Source organism: Dryobates pubescens, chromosome 31 (assembly GCF_014839835.1).
Source record: "Dryobates pubescens isolate bDryPub1 chromosome 31, bDryPub1.pri, whole genome shotgun sequence".
Classification (NCBI taxonomy): domain Eukaryota; kingdom Metazoa; phylum Chordata; class Aves; order Piciformes; family Picidae; genus Dryobates; species Dryobates pubescens.
This window is the reverse complement of record NC_071642.1, coordinates 3,779,276-3,792,801: the sequence shown is the minus strand read 5'-3', so window position 1 is coordinate 3,792,801 and position 13,526 is coordinate 3,779,276. Positions and strand designations below refer to the sequence as shown.

General features: G+C 59.6%; 1 protein-coding gene across 1 annotated transcript in view; it reads left to right on the top strand.

The window, feature by feature from the left end:
• Positions 1-13,526, top strand: part of SBNO2 (strawberry notch homolog 2) — a 58,953-nt gene that overhangs the window by 37,086 nt on the left and 8,341 nt on the right. Inside the window, exons 11-21 of the mRNA XM_009900811.2 lie at positions 612-729; positions 1,754-1,859; positions 2,036-2,189; positions 2,925-3,101; positions 4,427-4,524; positions 7,610-7,692; positions 8,824-9,024; positions 9,795-9,970; positions 10,740-10,871; positions 12,097-12,232; positions 13,035-13,147. Of these exons, the coding sequence (XP_009899113.2) occupies positions 612-729; positions 1,754-1,859; positions 2,036-2,189; positions 2,925-3,101; positions 4,427-4,524; positions 7,610-7,692; positions 8,824-9,024; positions 9,795-9,970; positions 10,740-10,871; positions 12,097-12,232; positions 13,035-13,147 (1,494 nt within the window). The remainder of the gene's footprint in view (positions 1-611; positions 730-1,753; positions 1,860-2,035; positions 2,190-2,924; positions 3,102-4,426; positions 4,525-7,609; positions 7,693-8,823; positions 9,025-9,794; positions 9,971-10,739; positions 10,872-12,096; positions 12,233-13,034; positions 13,148-13,526) is intronic.

The window sequence follows — 13,526 nt, the reverse complement described above, 5'->3', positions numbered from 1 at the left end:
CAGGGGACAAAGAGCCTGGGGGCAGCCCAGGGTCCTGGCAGCAGCTGTGCCCGTGGTGGATACTGAGCGCACACATCCCCCATGCTGCTGCTCCTTCCTCTCTCCCCTCACTCTCCTCCTCCTCTCTCTCTCCCTCCCTCTCCTCCTCCTCTCTTCCTCCCTCTCCCCTCTCCTCCTCCTCTTTCCCTCCCTCTCCCCTCTCCTCCTCCTCTCTCCCTCCCTCTCCCCTCTCCTCCTCCTCTCTCCCTCCCTCTCCCCTCCCTCCACTCTTCTCCTTTCCTGTTTCCTGCCCTCCTCTTCCTCACTGCTCCCCCACAGGCTGCAGCATTCATGGGAAGTGTGGAAGAATAGGGCTGGGATGAACCTTTTCAGCATTCTTCTCCCTCAGCATTCCAAGACAAACCTTGGAGTGCAGGGAGGGGGAGGGGGACGTGCCCTGGGGCTCTGAGGAGCACAGAATGGGGCAAAAGCAGCAGATCTGGGGAGCCAGTCAGCCCTGTTGCTGTTGGCACTGCTTGCTCAGTTGCTTGGAGGAGGCTGGGTTGTGTTTTCTGTCCTCAGGATGAAAAATAGGTCCAGGCCCTTTCTCCTTAGCTGCCCTTCCCCTCCAGATTGTGTTTGATGAATGCCACAAAGCCAAAAATGCCAGCTCCACCAAAATGGGCAAAGCAGTGCTGGACCTCCAGAACAAGCTGCCTCGAGCAAGGGTTGTCTATGCCAGTGCCACAGGTAAGCCTCTGCCTGCCCCTGAGCAGCCAGCACTCACCTCTGCCCTGAAGGATGCCCCTGAGATGGGGGCACACAGGCTGAGAGCCCAGGCAGGGAGAGGTGGATGGTGCTGCAGTGCCAGAGGGGAGCTGAGGGTGCCAGGATCTGCCCCAAGCTCTATCACTGCCACTGCTTGGGACTCTGGGGCAAGTTGCACTCATTTCCCTCCAGCTGAGCTGGGTCCTGGCCTGTGGTTCAGCTGTGTAGTAATGTTTGGAAGGGGCCTTGGACCTCCTCTGGCACTGTGGCTCTTGGCTGTTCCATTGAGAGTTCACTTCAGAGGACATTGAGGGGCTGGAGCAGGCCCAGAGAAGGGCAGTGAAGCTGGGGAAGGGCCTGGAACCCAAGTGCCATGAGGAGCAGCTGAGGGACCTGGGGTTGTTGGGCCTGGAGAAGAGGCTGAGGGGAGACCTCATTGCCCTCTACAGCTCCCTGAGAGGAGGCTGGAGCCAGGTGGGGATTGGGCTCTGCTCACATGCATCAAGTGACAGGACAAGGAAATGGCCTGGAATTGTGCCAGGGGAGGCTTAGGTTGGAGATGAGGAACAATTTCTGTGCTGCCAGAGTGGTCAGGGACTGGCACAGGCTGCCCAGGGAGGTGGTGGAGTCCCCACGCCTGGAGGTGTTCCAGCACCCTCTGGCCATGGCACTGGGGGCCCTGGTTTGGTGCCCATGGTGGGGTTGGGTTGCTGGTTGGGACTGGATGATCTCAAGAGAGCTTTTCCAGCCAGAACAATTCTCTGCTGCTATTCATGAGCTGCCCAGGGAGGTGGTGGAGTCCCCATGCCCAGAGGGGCTGCAGCGCTGCCCGGCTGTGGTGCTGAGGGCTGCGGTTCCAGGGCAGTGGCTCAGCAGCAGTGTTGGGGTTGTGAGCTCTGGGTGAGAGGTTGGACTGGGTGATCTCAAAAGTCTCTTCCAACCTTGAGAGTTCTGTGGCTGACTGGAGTCAAAGCTCTTCCCAGCTGCCCTGGTTCTGTGCCCTCAGGTGCCTCTGAGCCAAAGAACATGATCTACATGAGCCGCCTGGGCATCTGGGGCGAGGGCACCCCCTTCAGAGCCTTTGATGAGTTCCTGCATGCAATAGAGAAGAGGTGAGTGGTGCCCAGCTTCCCTTCTCCCATGCCTTAACACTTTGGGGCAGCATTGATTAGGGAAATGGTTTGGGAAGTGCTGCCTGAGGGCAGCTTGAGCCAGGACGGGAGGCGGCTGTGCAGAGCTGCTGCCCTGCCACAGAGGAGAGGCTTTCACTGCTGCCTTGCTCCCCCAGGGGAGTTGGTGCAATGGAGATCGTGGCCATGGACATGAAGGTCAGTGGGATGTACATTGCCAGGCAGCTCAGCTTCACTGGAGTCACCTTCAGGATCGAGGAGATCCCCCTGGATCAGCAGTACAAGGTTGTCTACGACAAGGCAGCCAAGCTGGTGAGCTGGACCTGCTGCAGCAGGGAGGCTGAGGTTGGATCAGGCTTTGGACATAGCCTCTGGGTGTGGGGGAGGGTTTGAGGAGCCTAAACGTGGCTCTGACCATGAAGTGAGGCTGTTCATAGGACAGAAGGGGAAGGCAGGCTCAGCTTATGGAAAAACATCACAACCTCATCTGATGAGTTGCATCTTTGCAAGCACAGAAGTTCATTGAGTCAGTGAATTGTTCACTCTGGAGAGGAGGAGGCTGAGGGGAGGCTTCTCTGCTCTCTACAGCTCCCTGAGGGGAGGCCTCTCTGCTCTCCACAGCTGGCTGAGGGGAGGCTTCTCTGCTCTCTACAGCTCCCTGAGAGGAGGCTGCAGTGGGGTAGGGGTTGGGCTCTGCTCCCTAGGCTCAGGTGATAGAAGGAGAGGAACTGGCCTGGAATTGTGCCAGCTTAGGTTGGAGATGAGGAACAATTTCTGTGCTGCCAGAGTGGTCAGGGCTTGGCACAGGCTGCCCAGGGAGGAGGTGGAGTCCCCATGCCTGGAGGTGTTCCAGACCCCTGTGGCCATGGCCCTTGGGGGCCCTGGTTTGGTGCCCACGGTGGGGTTGGGTTGGTGTTGGCCATCGTGGAGCTCTGTTCCAGCCTCAACAGTCTTGTGATTGGATTCTGTCCTGGTCACCTCCTGCCTGGCAGTGATGACCATGGCCAACTGGGAGCCCAGCTCAGGCTTTGTCCTCCTTGCCTGCAGTGGGCAGAGGCCCTGTCGGTGTTCCAGCAGGCGGCAGACTGCCTGGGGCTGGAGTCGCGGAAGTCGCTCTGGGGGCAGTTCTGGTCAGCTCACCAACGCTTCTTCAAGTACCTCTGCATTGCTGCCAAGGTCAGGAGGCTCGTGGAGCTGGCCAAGGAGGAGCTGCAGAAGGACAAGGTGAGGGGGCAGAGCCAGGTGCCACGAGATGGAGCAGCCAGCAGCAGCTCGCCTGAGCGGGTGGTGGTGGAGAGGCCGCGACCCGCGAGGCTTTGGGGGGGTTTGGGGCTGTTCAGCCTGGGGAAGAGAAGGCTCTGGAAGGACCTTAGAGCTGCATTGCAGTATCTGAAAGGGACCCAGAGGAAGGCTGGGGAGGGGCTGCTCAGAAGGGCCTGTGGGGATAGGATAAGGAGCAGGGCAGAGTTAGGTTGGACGTCAGGAGGAGGCTCCAGCAGCTTGGTGCTGGTTTGGCCATGCCAAAGAGGAGTGAAAGCAGAGAGAGACCATGAGGAGCTTGCTGGATGTTCTGGTAGGAGAGTCTTGGATAAATCCTGATGGGTTGGGGGCTTCTGAGGGAGTCTTTGCTGCCTTTGCACATGTTGGCTCCTTGTCTCCTTCAGGAGCTTCAAGGAAGCCTCTTACAAAGCCAGGCTGAAAGAGTTGGGGCTGCTCCACCTGAAGAAAAGAAGGCTCCAGGGAGACCTTAGAGCTGCACTGCAGGGGAGCTGCAGGCAGGCTGGGGAGGGACTGTGCAGAAGGGGCTGTGGGGATAGGCTGAGGGGAAATGGTTTGAAAGTGGAGCAGGGCAGAGTTAGGTTGGACATCAGGAGGGAGCTCTGCACAGGGAGGGTGAGGAGACCCTGGCACAGGTTGCTCAGGGAGGTGGCTGAGGCTCCATCCCTGGAGACATTCAGGGTCAGGCTTGATGGCAACTCCAGCAACCTTCTCTAGTTGGAGATGTCCCCCTGTGGGACCTTTTAGGGTCCCTTCCAGCTCTGTGCCTTCTGGAGTTCTATGAATTACTGTTGAGCCTGACCTGGAAGCAGTTCCCAAGGTCTTTGAGGCTGACTTGCTTCCCACATCAACCAGAAGGAAGAGCAGTGGCCAGGAATGGCACTGGGGAGTTAACGTGGCCTCATCCTCTGGGGCATTCCTCACTGCTCATTGATGGCAGATGTGGGCAGGCTGAGCTGAAAGGGTGTTTTGGGTCATGTTAGAGCTAGAAGAGGCCCCAAAGCCTTCCCCTCCAGCACAGCTCTGCCCTGCCATCCATCTGGCCACGACTTGGCAGGCTGAGGCAGAGCCTGGAACCAGAATCTTCCTCTGTGCTGCGAGCGGGGGACAGGCTCTGGATGCTGAAAGGTTTGAGGGAGGCTTCTTCAGCTCCACAAGGAGCTTCACCACAGGCCCACCATCAGTTTGGGATGGGGACTGTGTGCCTGGGACTGTGACCCCCATCCCCTGGGGCTGTAGCTGTTGTGGCTGACCCTCGTGTCCCCCCGCAGTGCATCGTCATCGGCCTGCAGTCCACCGGGGAGGCTCGCACCAGGGAAGTCCTGGATGAGAATGATGGGCACCTAAACTGCTTTGTGTCTGCTGCAGAGTGAGTTCAAGATCCCTGCTTTTCTTCTGGGGGGAAGCTGGAGATGTGCTGAAGGGAAGAGTCCTGCCCTGGGGCCACTCCTCACCTGCAGCTCTTGGCAGTTTCCTTAAGGCCTGGCCCTGCGCAGGCTGGGATTGGAGAGGACACCGAGCAGGTCCTTGGGGCACTGGTGCTTCAGTGAAGCTTTCTGAGCTAGGGCCTGGGCTTGGAAGTCTCCTGGGCCCCAAACTTACCTGAACAGCCTGGTCTGAAAAGAATTGGCAGGTGTAGGAGAGGCAGGAAGGTGACTCAGAGGTGGTTTGTGTGGGTCTCGCTCTGGAAAGTGGAGCTGTTGCCACTGAAGAAATGAGCAAGGGAAGCTCAGGTGCTGCAGCAGTTGGGGTGATAGAAGTGAGGCAGCACTGCTGGGACAGGAGGAGGAAGGAGTGAGTGCTCCAAGGAGATTAGATTGGCCACCTTTGGCTTTCAGCACATGGCCAAGGCAGGTCCAGGGTCCTGGTTGTGTCACCTTTGTTCCCAGGTGGCTGTGCCTGAAGGACTCCTGGAGCAGGTCCAGAGGAGGCCATGAAGATGAGCAGAGGGCTGGAGAGCCTCCTCTGTTGGGACAGGCTGGGAGAGTTGGGGCTGTTCTGGAGAAGAGAAGGCTGCAGGGAGACCTCAGAGCAGCCTGCCAGGACCTGAAGGGGATCTAGGAGAGCTGGGGAGGGACTTGTGACAAGGACTGGGAAGGACAGGATGAGGGATAATGGCTTTGAGCTGGGAGAGGGAAGACTGAGACTGGAGATGAGGAAGAAATTGTTGCCAGTGAGGGTGGGGAGAGCCTGGCACAGGCTGCCCAGGGAGGCTGTGGCTGCCTCCTGCCTGGAGGTGTTGAAGGCCAGGCTGGATGAGGCCTTGAGCAAGCTGGGCTGGTGGGAGGTGTCCCTGCCCATGGCAGGGGGTTGGAACTGGCTGATCTTGAAGGTCCTTGCAACCCATTCCCTAATTCCCTGAGGCTGCCCTCTCAGGATGTGCCTCCCCCACTTCTGTGGCTTTCAGAGTCCCAGGAAGGTGCCCAGTGGGTGACAAAAGCCTGGGCCACCAGCTGAGTTGGGTCTCATCTGCTCTGCAGGTGACAGGGCTGCTCCTCTGGTCTTTGGAAGTGACTTTCCCCAGCAGTGAAAGCCCTGAGAGGTGCCAGGGGCAGCTTGTGTCAACTTCAGGCCAAGCTTTCCTCCTCTCTTTGATGGGGGGAGGGGGGCAGGAGGGACTGTGCTGCTCTGTGGCACTCTGCTGTCTCCAGGTCCATTCCCTTTACAGCCCCCAGTTTGGTGGCAGTGTGCAGGGCAGGTCCAGCACTGCTGGGATGGAGTTGGTCTCTTGGGTTGGGTTTCATGGCACAGACTTCAGGGGAGCTCTGTCAAGAGGCCTCCAGGGGCTCTGAGCTTTGCTTAGCTGTGATCCCCAGATCACACAACCCCCCTGCTCCACTCTGTCCCCAGTCCTAGAGGCAAGAGCTGCCTGCCCAGCAGTGTTGGCCAGCTAACTGAGTGTCTCCTTGGCAGCTGCTGAGCCTCCAGATGTGGCCTCCTGGTTGTGCAGCTCTGCAGGGGCTTTCTGGAGGGCAGTGTGCTGGGAAGCAGCAGCAGGATGCCGAGAAGCAGGGTTAAAAATAAAGGGGCTGCTGAGGGAGTGGATGCCAGCCCAGCCCTTGCTTCCCAGGGAGCACAGGGAGGGCAGTGTTGGGAAGAGGAGGGAGGAGATGTCGTGGCAGGGAGGCTCCAGGCCTGCCAGTGAGTTGCTGCCTCAGGAGCTGAGAGGAAGGAACCCATCCTGGTGCCGTGCAGCTGCAGTCACCTCGCAGGGCTCTGCCCCGGCAGGCAGTGCTGCTGCCTCTGTCCCCTCCAGCCCCTCACACCAAGGCCCTCAGAGCTCCCTCCCTGCTCCCCCAGCCCTCCCTTTTTGCCTCACACAGCCAACTGTCATCTCCATAGCCCTCAGGTGTTGCTTTCAGCAGTTTGTGTTTTCCACCCAGAGCTCTTTCAGCCTCCTCATTGCTTTGGGGGTGTTCATCCCCACCCACCATGGTCAGCAGTCAAACCTTTGCTCCCCAGGTAGGGACCTTTGGTTTCCACCTCTTCTGAGTTTGGCTTTTTCCCTCCATCCACCTGAAATCTCCCCCCCAGTGTCCACATTTTGTCACTCTGCTGTTTCATGGCCACACAGGACTATGTCCTGGCCATCAGAAGACTTGGTGGAGCACTTGTTGGACAGCCTGATGTTAGGCTCTGCTGTCAGAGCCTGGAGAGGGGCTGGGAACACTGGGAGTTACTGTTGGGGGTTCTTCTCTAGGGATGTGGCATGCCATTAGTTGCTCTGTGAAGGCCTTTGGGTTGCCACATGGTGGCACAGAGCCCAGGGTCTGCCCTGCTGCTGGGGCAGAGTCTCCTCCACCAAAGGGCAGAGAGCTGAGGTTGTTCAGCCTGGAGAAGAGAAGGCTGCAGGGAGACCTCAGAGCAGCCTGCCAGGACCTGAAGGGGCTCCAGGAGAGCTGGGACAAGGGCTGGGAGAGCCAGGATGAGGAGCAATGGCTTTGAGCTGGATGAGGGCAGATTGAGAGTGGAGATGAGGAGGAAATTGTTGAGAGTGAGGCTGGGGAGAGCCTGGCACAGGCTGCCCAGGGAGGCTGTGGCTGCCTCCTGCCTGGAGGTGTTGAAGGCCAGGCTGGATGAGGCCTTGAGCAAGCTGGGCTGGTGGGAGGTGTCCCTGCCCGTGGCAGGGGGGGTGGAATTGGCTGATCTTGAAGGTCCCTTCCAACCCAACCCATTCCATGATTCCCTGGCATTCCAGAGCTTTCCCTCCCCTCAGCAAGCTCAGCCCATGGCTGAGGACCTGCCGGTGCCAGCCCTGCCCTTCGGTGGGGGCTGAGCGGCCGCTGCTGTGCTACCAGCAGCTGATGAACCCCCCCCAGGAGCTGCAGTGCAGGTTTTCCTTCCCCCCACCCTTCTCTCATGGCCTGTGGTGCTGTCTCCACTGCCCCTTTGCTTGGTGATGAAGCCCTCAGGTGCTCCTGGTAGCTAGAATAAATTTTGCATCTTACTTTCAGAGGCGTCTTTCTCTCCCTAATTCAGAAGCACTTTCCTTCAACCAAAAGAAAGAGAGAAAAAGGAACTGGCAGTAAAAGAAAAAGTAAGAGCACACTCCACTGCCCAGCCCCTGCCCTCCTGCCTTGCTGCTTCCCCCCAGCCACTCAGCTTTTGCTTTGCCTTCCTCCCTGCTCCCTGCTCCCTGCCCTCTGCCGCTCTGCCCTGGTTTCACTTTGCACAGCTCCAGGTCGTTCACCTTCCCCCCAACCCCTTCCCCCTAACTCACTTCCCCAGCCCAGTCAGCTCCTTGCCACCACCCCCTGCCCAGCAGCTCTGCCCCTTGCCCCCAGCTGCTTCCTGGGCTAGACTGGGGCAGGGAGCAGGTGGCTCAAGAGGTTCTGGCTGCATGGCTGAACCCTCTTGCAGCAAGGAGAGTTTCTCCACTGCCCCTTACCCAGAGCATGGCAGTGTCCAGGGGAGAGCTGATCCCTTCCCTGCCAAGCTCTTGGACCCAGAGCATGGCAGTGTCCTGGGGAGAGCTGATCCCTTCCCTGCCAAGCTCTTGGACCCAGAGCATGGCAGTGTCCTGGGGAGAGCTGATCCCTTCCCTGCCAAGCTCTTGGACCCAGAGCATGGCAGTGTCCTGGGGAGAGCTGATCCCTTCCCTGCCAAGTTACTGGCTGTGGCTGCAGGTAAGAAGAGTTTGGGGATGTCTTCTCCAGTGGGCTGTGGGAAAGGGGGAAGAGGGAGCAGCAGCACTGGCAGATGGTGGAGATTGTCCTGGCTGCTGCTGCAGGGCAGCAAGTGCAGGCTGGTTTGGGAACCTCTCAGAGGGCAGGGGCATGTCTTGCTCTGCTTGGAAGCCAAGAACATCCCAAACCACTGGCAGCTGCCTGTGTCCTGCACACAGGCAGCCCTGCAGGCTCCTTCCCTGAGGAGCCAGCTCTGCCTGGAGCCTGCTCTGTGGCCATCCCAACGTGTGCAGCCACCTCCAGCCCTGATCGAGACCGCCTCGTTCTTCCTTTCTCTCTCTTCCTTTCTCTCCCTCCCTCCTTAACTGCCCCTAACCCCACCCTAAGGCTCTGTCTTTCCAAGGTCAGCCTCTCCTTTGGGGCAAACTCAGCCGGTTTGGGGGCTCTCCTCCTCCTCTTCCTCTCTCCGAGCTGGCCCTCGCTGCTCTGCGCCCCGCCGCGGCCGGGGGCCGGCCCCTGACGCCGCTCCTTCTCCCTGGCAGGGAAGCAGAGGGGTCGCTGCCCCAAGGCTCTGAAGGCCCTGTGTGACCCCGTGGGGGTCATCAAGATCAGTGATGACAGCAGCACCGACTCTGACCTGGGGCTGGACAGCGACTTCAACTCCTCCCCCGAGTCCCTGTTTGAGACAGACGAGGTCATCTTCGTGGAGCGCACCTACAACGGCTTCGCTGCCGAGGACAGGGGTAGGTGGAGCAGCAGCCTGGGGAGCCCTGCTGCAGGGACCTGCCAGCCACAGTCACTTTGGCCCCCAGTCCCATGGGGGTGCAGCTGGAGCCGGCCACCCACCCCCCAGGAGCCAGCTACCACCTCCCAGGAGCCAGGAAAAAAACACCCCCCAGGAACCAGCCAAACACCCCCCAGGAGCCAGCTACCACCCCCCAGGAGCCAGCCAGCCAGCCAAACACCCCCCAGGAGCCAGCCACCCACCCCCCAGGAGCCAGCCAGCTACCACCCCCCAGGAGCCAGCCAGCCACCCACCCCCCAGGAGCCAGCTACCACCCTTCAGGAGCCAGCTACCACCACTCCAACCCTCACCCCAGCACTGCCAGGGCACCACACCCCTGGCCCTCAGCACCACATCTCCAGGGCTTTGCCACCCCTCCAGGGATGAGGACTCTACCACTGCCCTGAGCAGCCTGGGCCAGGCCTGGCCAAGCCTTTGGGGGAAGAAATTGTTCCTCCTGTCCGACCTAAACCTTCCCTGCTGCAACTTGAGGCTGTTTCCCCATGCCCCAGGGAAGCACAGAGAGACTTCACCCCACTCTCAGCAGCTGTTATGGCAAGTCAGGGTCTCTCTGCTCACCAGGTGGTGCCCCCAGAAACCCTTGGGGACTTCTTGGGTATTTTTTCCCTTCTATTTTTCTCCCATTGGGGCTTATTCTCCTCCTTCTCCCCCCCACCCCCCAGTTCACAGTTACCAGGTGACTCTAAACTGTTGGGTTTGACATTGCAGGTAACTTTCACCTGCTGCCTTCCCAGAAAGAGATGCATGGCCTGAGGGAACTGGAACACGTGGAGAAGCTGAAGCAGGACCTCCTAGCCAAAGTAAAAGCACTGGGCAAAGAGCTACCTCTCAATACCTTGGATGAACTGATCAATCACTTTGGGGGCCCAGAGCACGTGGCTGAGGTACTGCTCAAAGTCAAGAGCGTGGTTGGGTGGCACTGGGGGGGGACAAGAAAGAGGGGCAGCCAAAGGAGTTCCTGCTGGAGGAGGGTTTCTTCTCCTTGCAGTCTGAAAGAGCTGTTGAGATGTGTGAGCAGCAGCAGGAGGAGGAGGAGGGAGGTGATTCTACCCCCTGCACTCTGCTCCCCTGACAGAACAGCTGGAGTGGCACCTCCAGCTCTGGTGCCTCCAGCTCTGGTGCCCCTGGAGCACAAGAAGGACCTGGAGCTGCTGGAGTGGCCCCAGAGGAAGCCACCAAGATGATCAGTGGGGTGGAGAACCTCCCTTGTGGGCACAGGCTGGGAGAGTTGGGGCTGTGCAGCCTGGAGAAGAGAAGGCTCCAGGGAGACCTCAGAGCTGCATTGCAATATCTGAAGGGGCTCCAGGAGAGCTGGGGAGGGACTATGGGCAAGGGTGAGGGACAGTGGCTTTGAGCTGGGAAAGAGGACACTGAGACTGGAGATGAGGAAGAAATTGTTGAGAGTGAGGCTGGGGAGAGCCTGGCACAGGCTGCCCAGGGAGGCTGTGGCTGCCTCCTGCCTGGAGGTGCTCAGGACCAGGCTGGATGAGGCTTTGAGCAGCCTGTGCTGGTGGGAGGTGTCCCTGCCCGTGGCAGGGGGGGTTGGAACTGGCTGAGCTTTGAGGTCCCTTCCAAGGCAGACTGTCTGAGTGTGTGGATGTGGTTTCAGGAGGCTCAGGGCTCCCCCTGACAGCCTCTCTCCCCGCTGTGCAGATGACAGGGCGCAAGGGCCGCGTGGTCTGCAGGCCTGACGGCTCCGTCCTCTTCGAGTCCCGCGCCGAGCAAGGCCTCTCCATAGACCACGTCAACCTCAAGGAGAAGGAGAGGTTCATGAAGGGGGAGAAGGTGAGCCAGGGTCAAGCTGAGGACCAGAGGAGCCTCAGGGCAGACCTTACTGCTCCCTACAGCTGCCTGAAGGGAGGTTGTGGCCAGCTGGGGGTTGGCCTCCCCTCCCTGGCAACTGGCACCAGAACAAGAGGACACAGTCTCCAGCTGTACCAGGGGAGGGTTAGGCTGGAGGTGAGGAGAAAGTTCTTCCCAGAGAGAGGAATTGGCCACTGGAATGTGCTGCCCAGGGAGGTGGTGGAGTCCCCATCCCTGGAGGTGTTCAAGAGGGGATTGGATGTGGCACTGGGAGCCATGGTTGAGTGAGTTAGGAGGTGTTGGGTGGCAGCTTGGACTTGGGGATCTCTGAGGTCTTTTCCAACCTTATTGATTCTGTGAGTCTCTGAAACCAAGTGGATGCCTCCAAGGCCAGGCTGGATGAGGCCTTCAGCAGCCTGGGCTGGTAGGAGGTGTCCCTGCCCACGGCTGGGGGGGTTGGAACTGGAGGAGCTTTAAGGTCACTTCCAACCCCAAACCATTCTGGGGTTCTAGGAAAGCCTCCAAACAGCTGCACAGGAGCTGAGAGGGGAAGCAAAGGGAGGGTGCCTCTGCTTGTCACTTGCCAGCCTCAGGCCAGCAAAGCTCTGCAGCTCTGTCTGACCTGCTGGAGCAGGTCCAGAGGAGGCTACAGAGATGGTCAGAAGGCTGGAGAGCCTCTCCTGTGAAGGCAGCCTGTAAGAGCTTGGTTTGCTCAACCTGGAGAAGAGAAGGCTCCTGGGAGACCTTAGAGCTGCATTGCAATGTCTGCAGGGAGCTGCAGGCAGGCTGGGGAGGGACTGTGCAGAAGGGGCTGTGGGGATAGGACCAAGGGCAGCGGTTTGGAACTGGAGCAGGGCAGGGTTAGGTTGGACATCAGGGGGAAGCTCTGCACAGGGAGGCTGGGGAGACACTGGCACAGGCTGCCCAGAGATGTGGTGGAGGCTCCATCCCTGGAGACATCCAAGGTCAGCCTGGCTGTGTCCCTGTGCAGCCTGCTGTGGCTGGAGCTGTCCCTGCTGCCTGCAGGGGCTTGGCCAAGCTGCCCTTGGAGGCTCCCTGCCAGCGCGATGCCATCTGCGAAGGTGACAGAGAGTCCCGAGTCCCCCCCAGGGGCAGCAGTGCTGTGCTTTGGGCTGTTTGCTGAGGGCCTTTTGGGGGTGTGCAGGTCTCTCCCTGCCCTCTCTCACCTGCTGCCTGTCTCCCTCAGCTCGTAGCAATAATCTCCGAGGCCTCCAGCTCAGGGATCTCTCTCCAGGCCGACAGGAGGGTCAGGAACCAGCGGCGCCGAGTCCACATGACCCTGGAGCTGCCCTGGAGCGCAGACAGAGCCATACAGCAGTTTGGTGAGGCCCAGGGCTGCTTGGTGACCTTCCCCTTGCCCTCAGCATGGCTCAGACATGATGTGGCCCCTGGGCAGGGACAGGGCTGAGTGGCTGCTCAGGCTGGGCTCCTTCCTCTTGCCAGGGAGCTTTGAGCTGTGGGTGCCTCGCAGGGCATGGTGCCCGCCGTGTCCTGCCAGGGCACAGAGCACCTGGGGCTGACTTCTCACGTGGGGAAGCTTTGTGCTCACTTCAGGAGTGGTTTGTGGTGTGGGAAGGGGGAAGAAAGTTCTTCACAGAGAGAATTATTGGCCATTGGAATGTGCTGCCCAGGGAGGTGGTGGAGTCCCAGTCCCTGGAGGGGTTCAAGAGGGGATTGGATGTGGCACTCGGAGCCATGGTTTAGTGGTCATGAGGTGCTGGGTGGCAGGTTGGACTTGATGACCTCTGAGGTCTTTTCCAACCTTATTGATTCTGTGATTCTAACTCTCCTGTATGTGAGAGCCCTCCCTGGGAGCTCATGAAGTGTGCTCTGGGGGAGCCTGGGCAGGGACAGTTCCTCAGTGGGCACAGAGGAATTAAAGCACAGCCCAGCTCAGACTGGGGAGTCAGCTCCTCAGCCCCAGGGAGTCAGGGCTACAAACTCAGCTCTGCCCAGGTCTCAGCAGCAGCAGCAGGGTGATGAATGTGACCAAAGAGAAGTCTCCTTGGCAAAGCAGCCAGGCCATGGGAAGCTCTTCTGGCTCCCTCCTGCTGCTCAGCTTCCCTTCCCCTGGCAGCCTGGCTGGGCCAACCTCTCCTTTCCCCTCCTCTCACCTCCCTGCAGGTCGAACACACAGATCCAACCAGGTTTCTGCTCCAGAGTATGTCTTCCTTATCTCTGAGCTGGCAGGGGAGAGGAGGTTTGCATCCATCGTGGCCAAGCGCCTGGAGAGCCTGGTGAGTGTCCTGCAGCAGAGGCAGGAAGCTGTCAGCTCCAGGTCCCACTGAGGAGCTCCCCCTGCAGTGTTCCCTCCAGCAGGCCTGGGGCTGGAGAGGTTCCAGCAAAGGGAGGCAGAAGGCTTTTAGCATCCTGGGATCTGGGAAAGGAAAGGGTCAGAGGGCTGCAGAACCTCCCCTGTGGGGCCAGGCTGGGAGAGTTGGGGCTGTGCAGCCTGGAGAAGAGAAGGCTGCAGGGAGACCTCAGAGCAGCCTGCCAGGACCTTGAAGGGGCTCCAGGAATGCTGGGGAGGGACTTGTGACAAGGGCTGGGAAGGACAGGATGAGGAACAATGGCTTTGAGCTGGGGAAGAGGAGACTGAGAGTGGAGGTGAGGAAG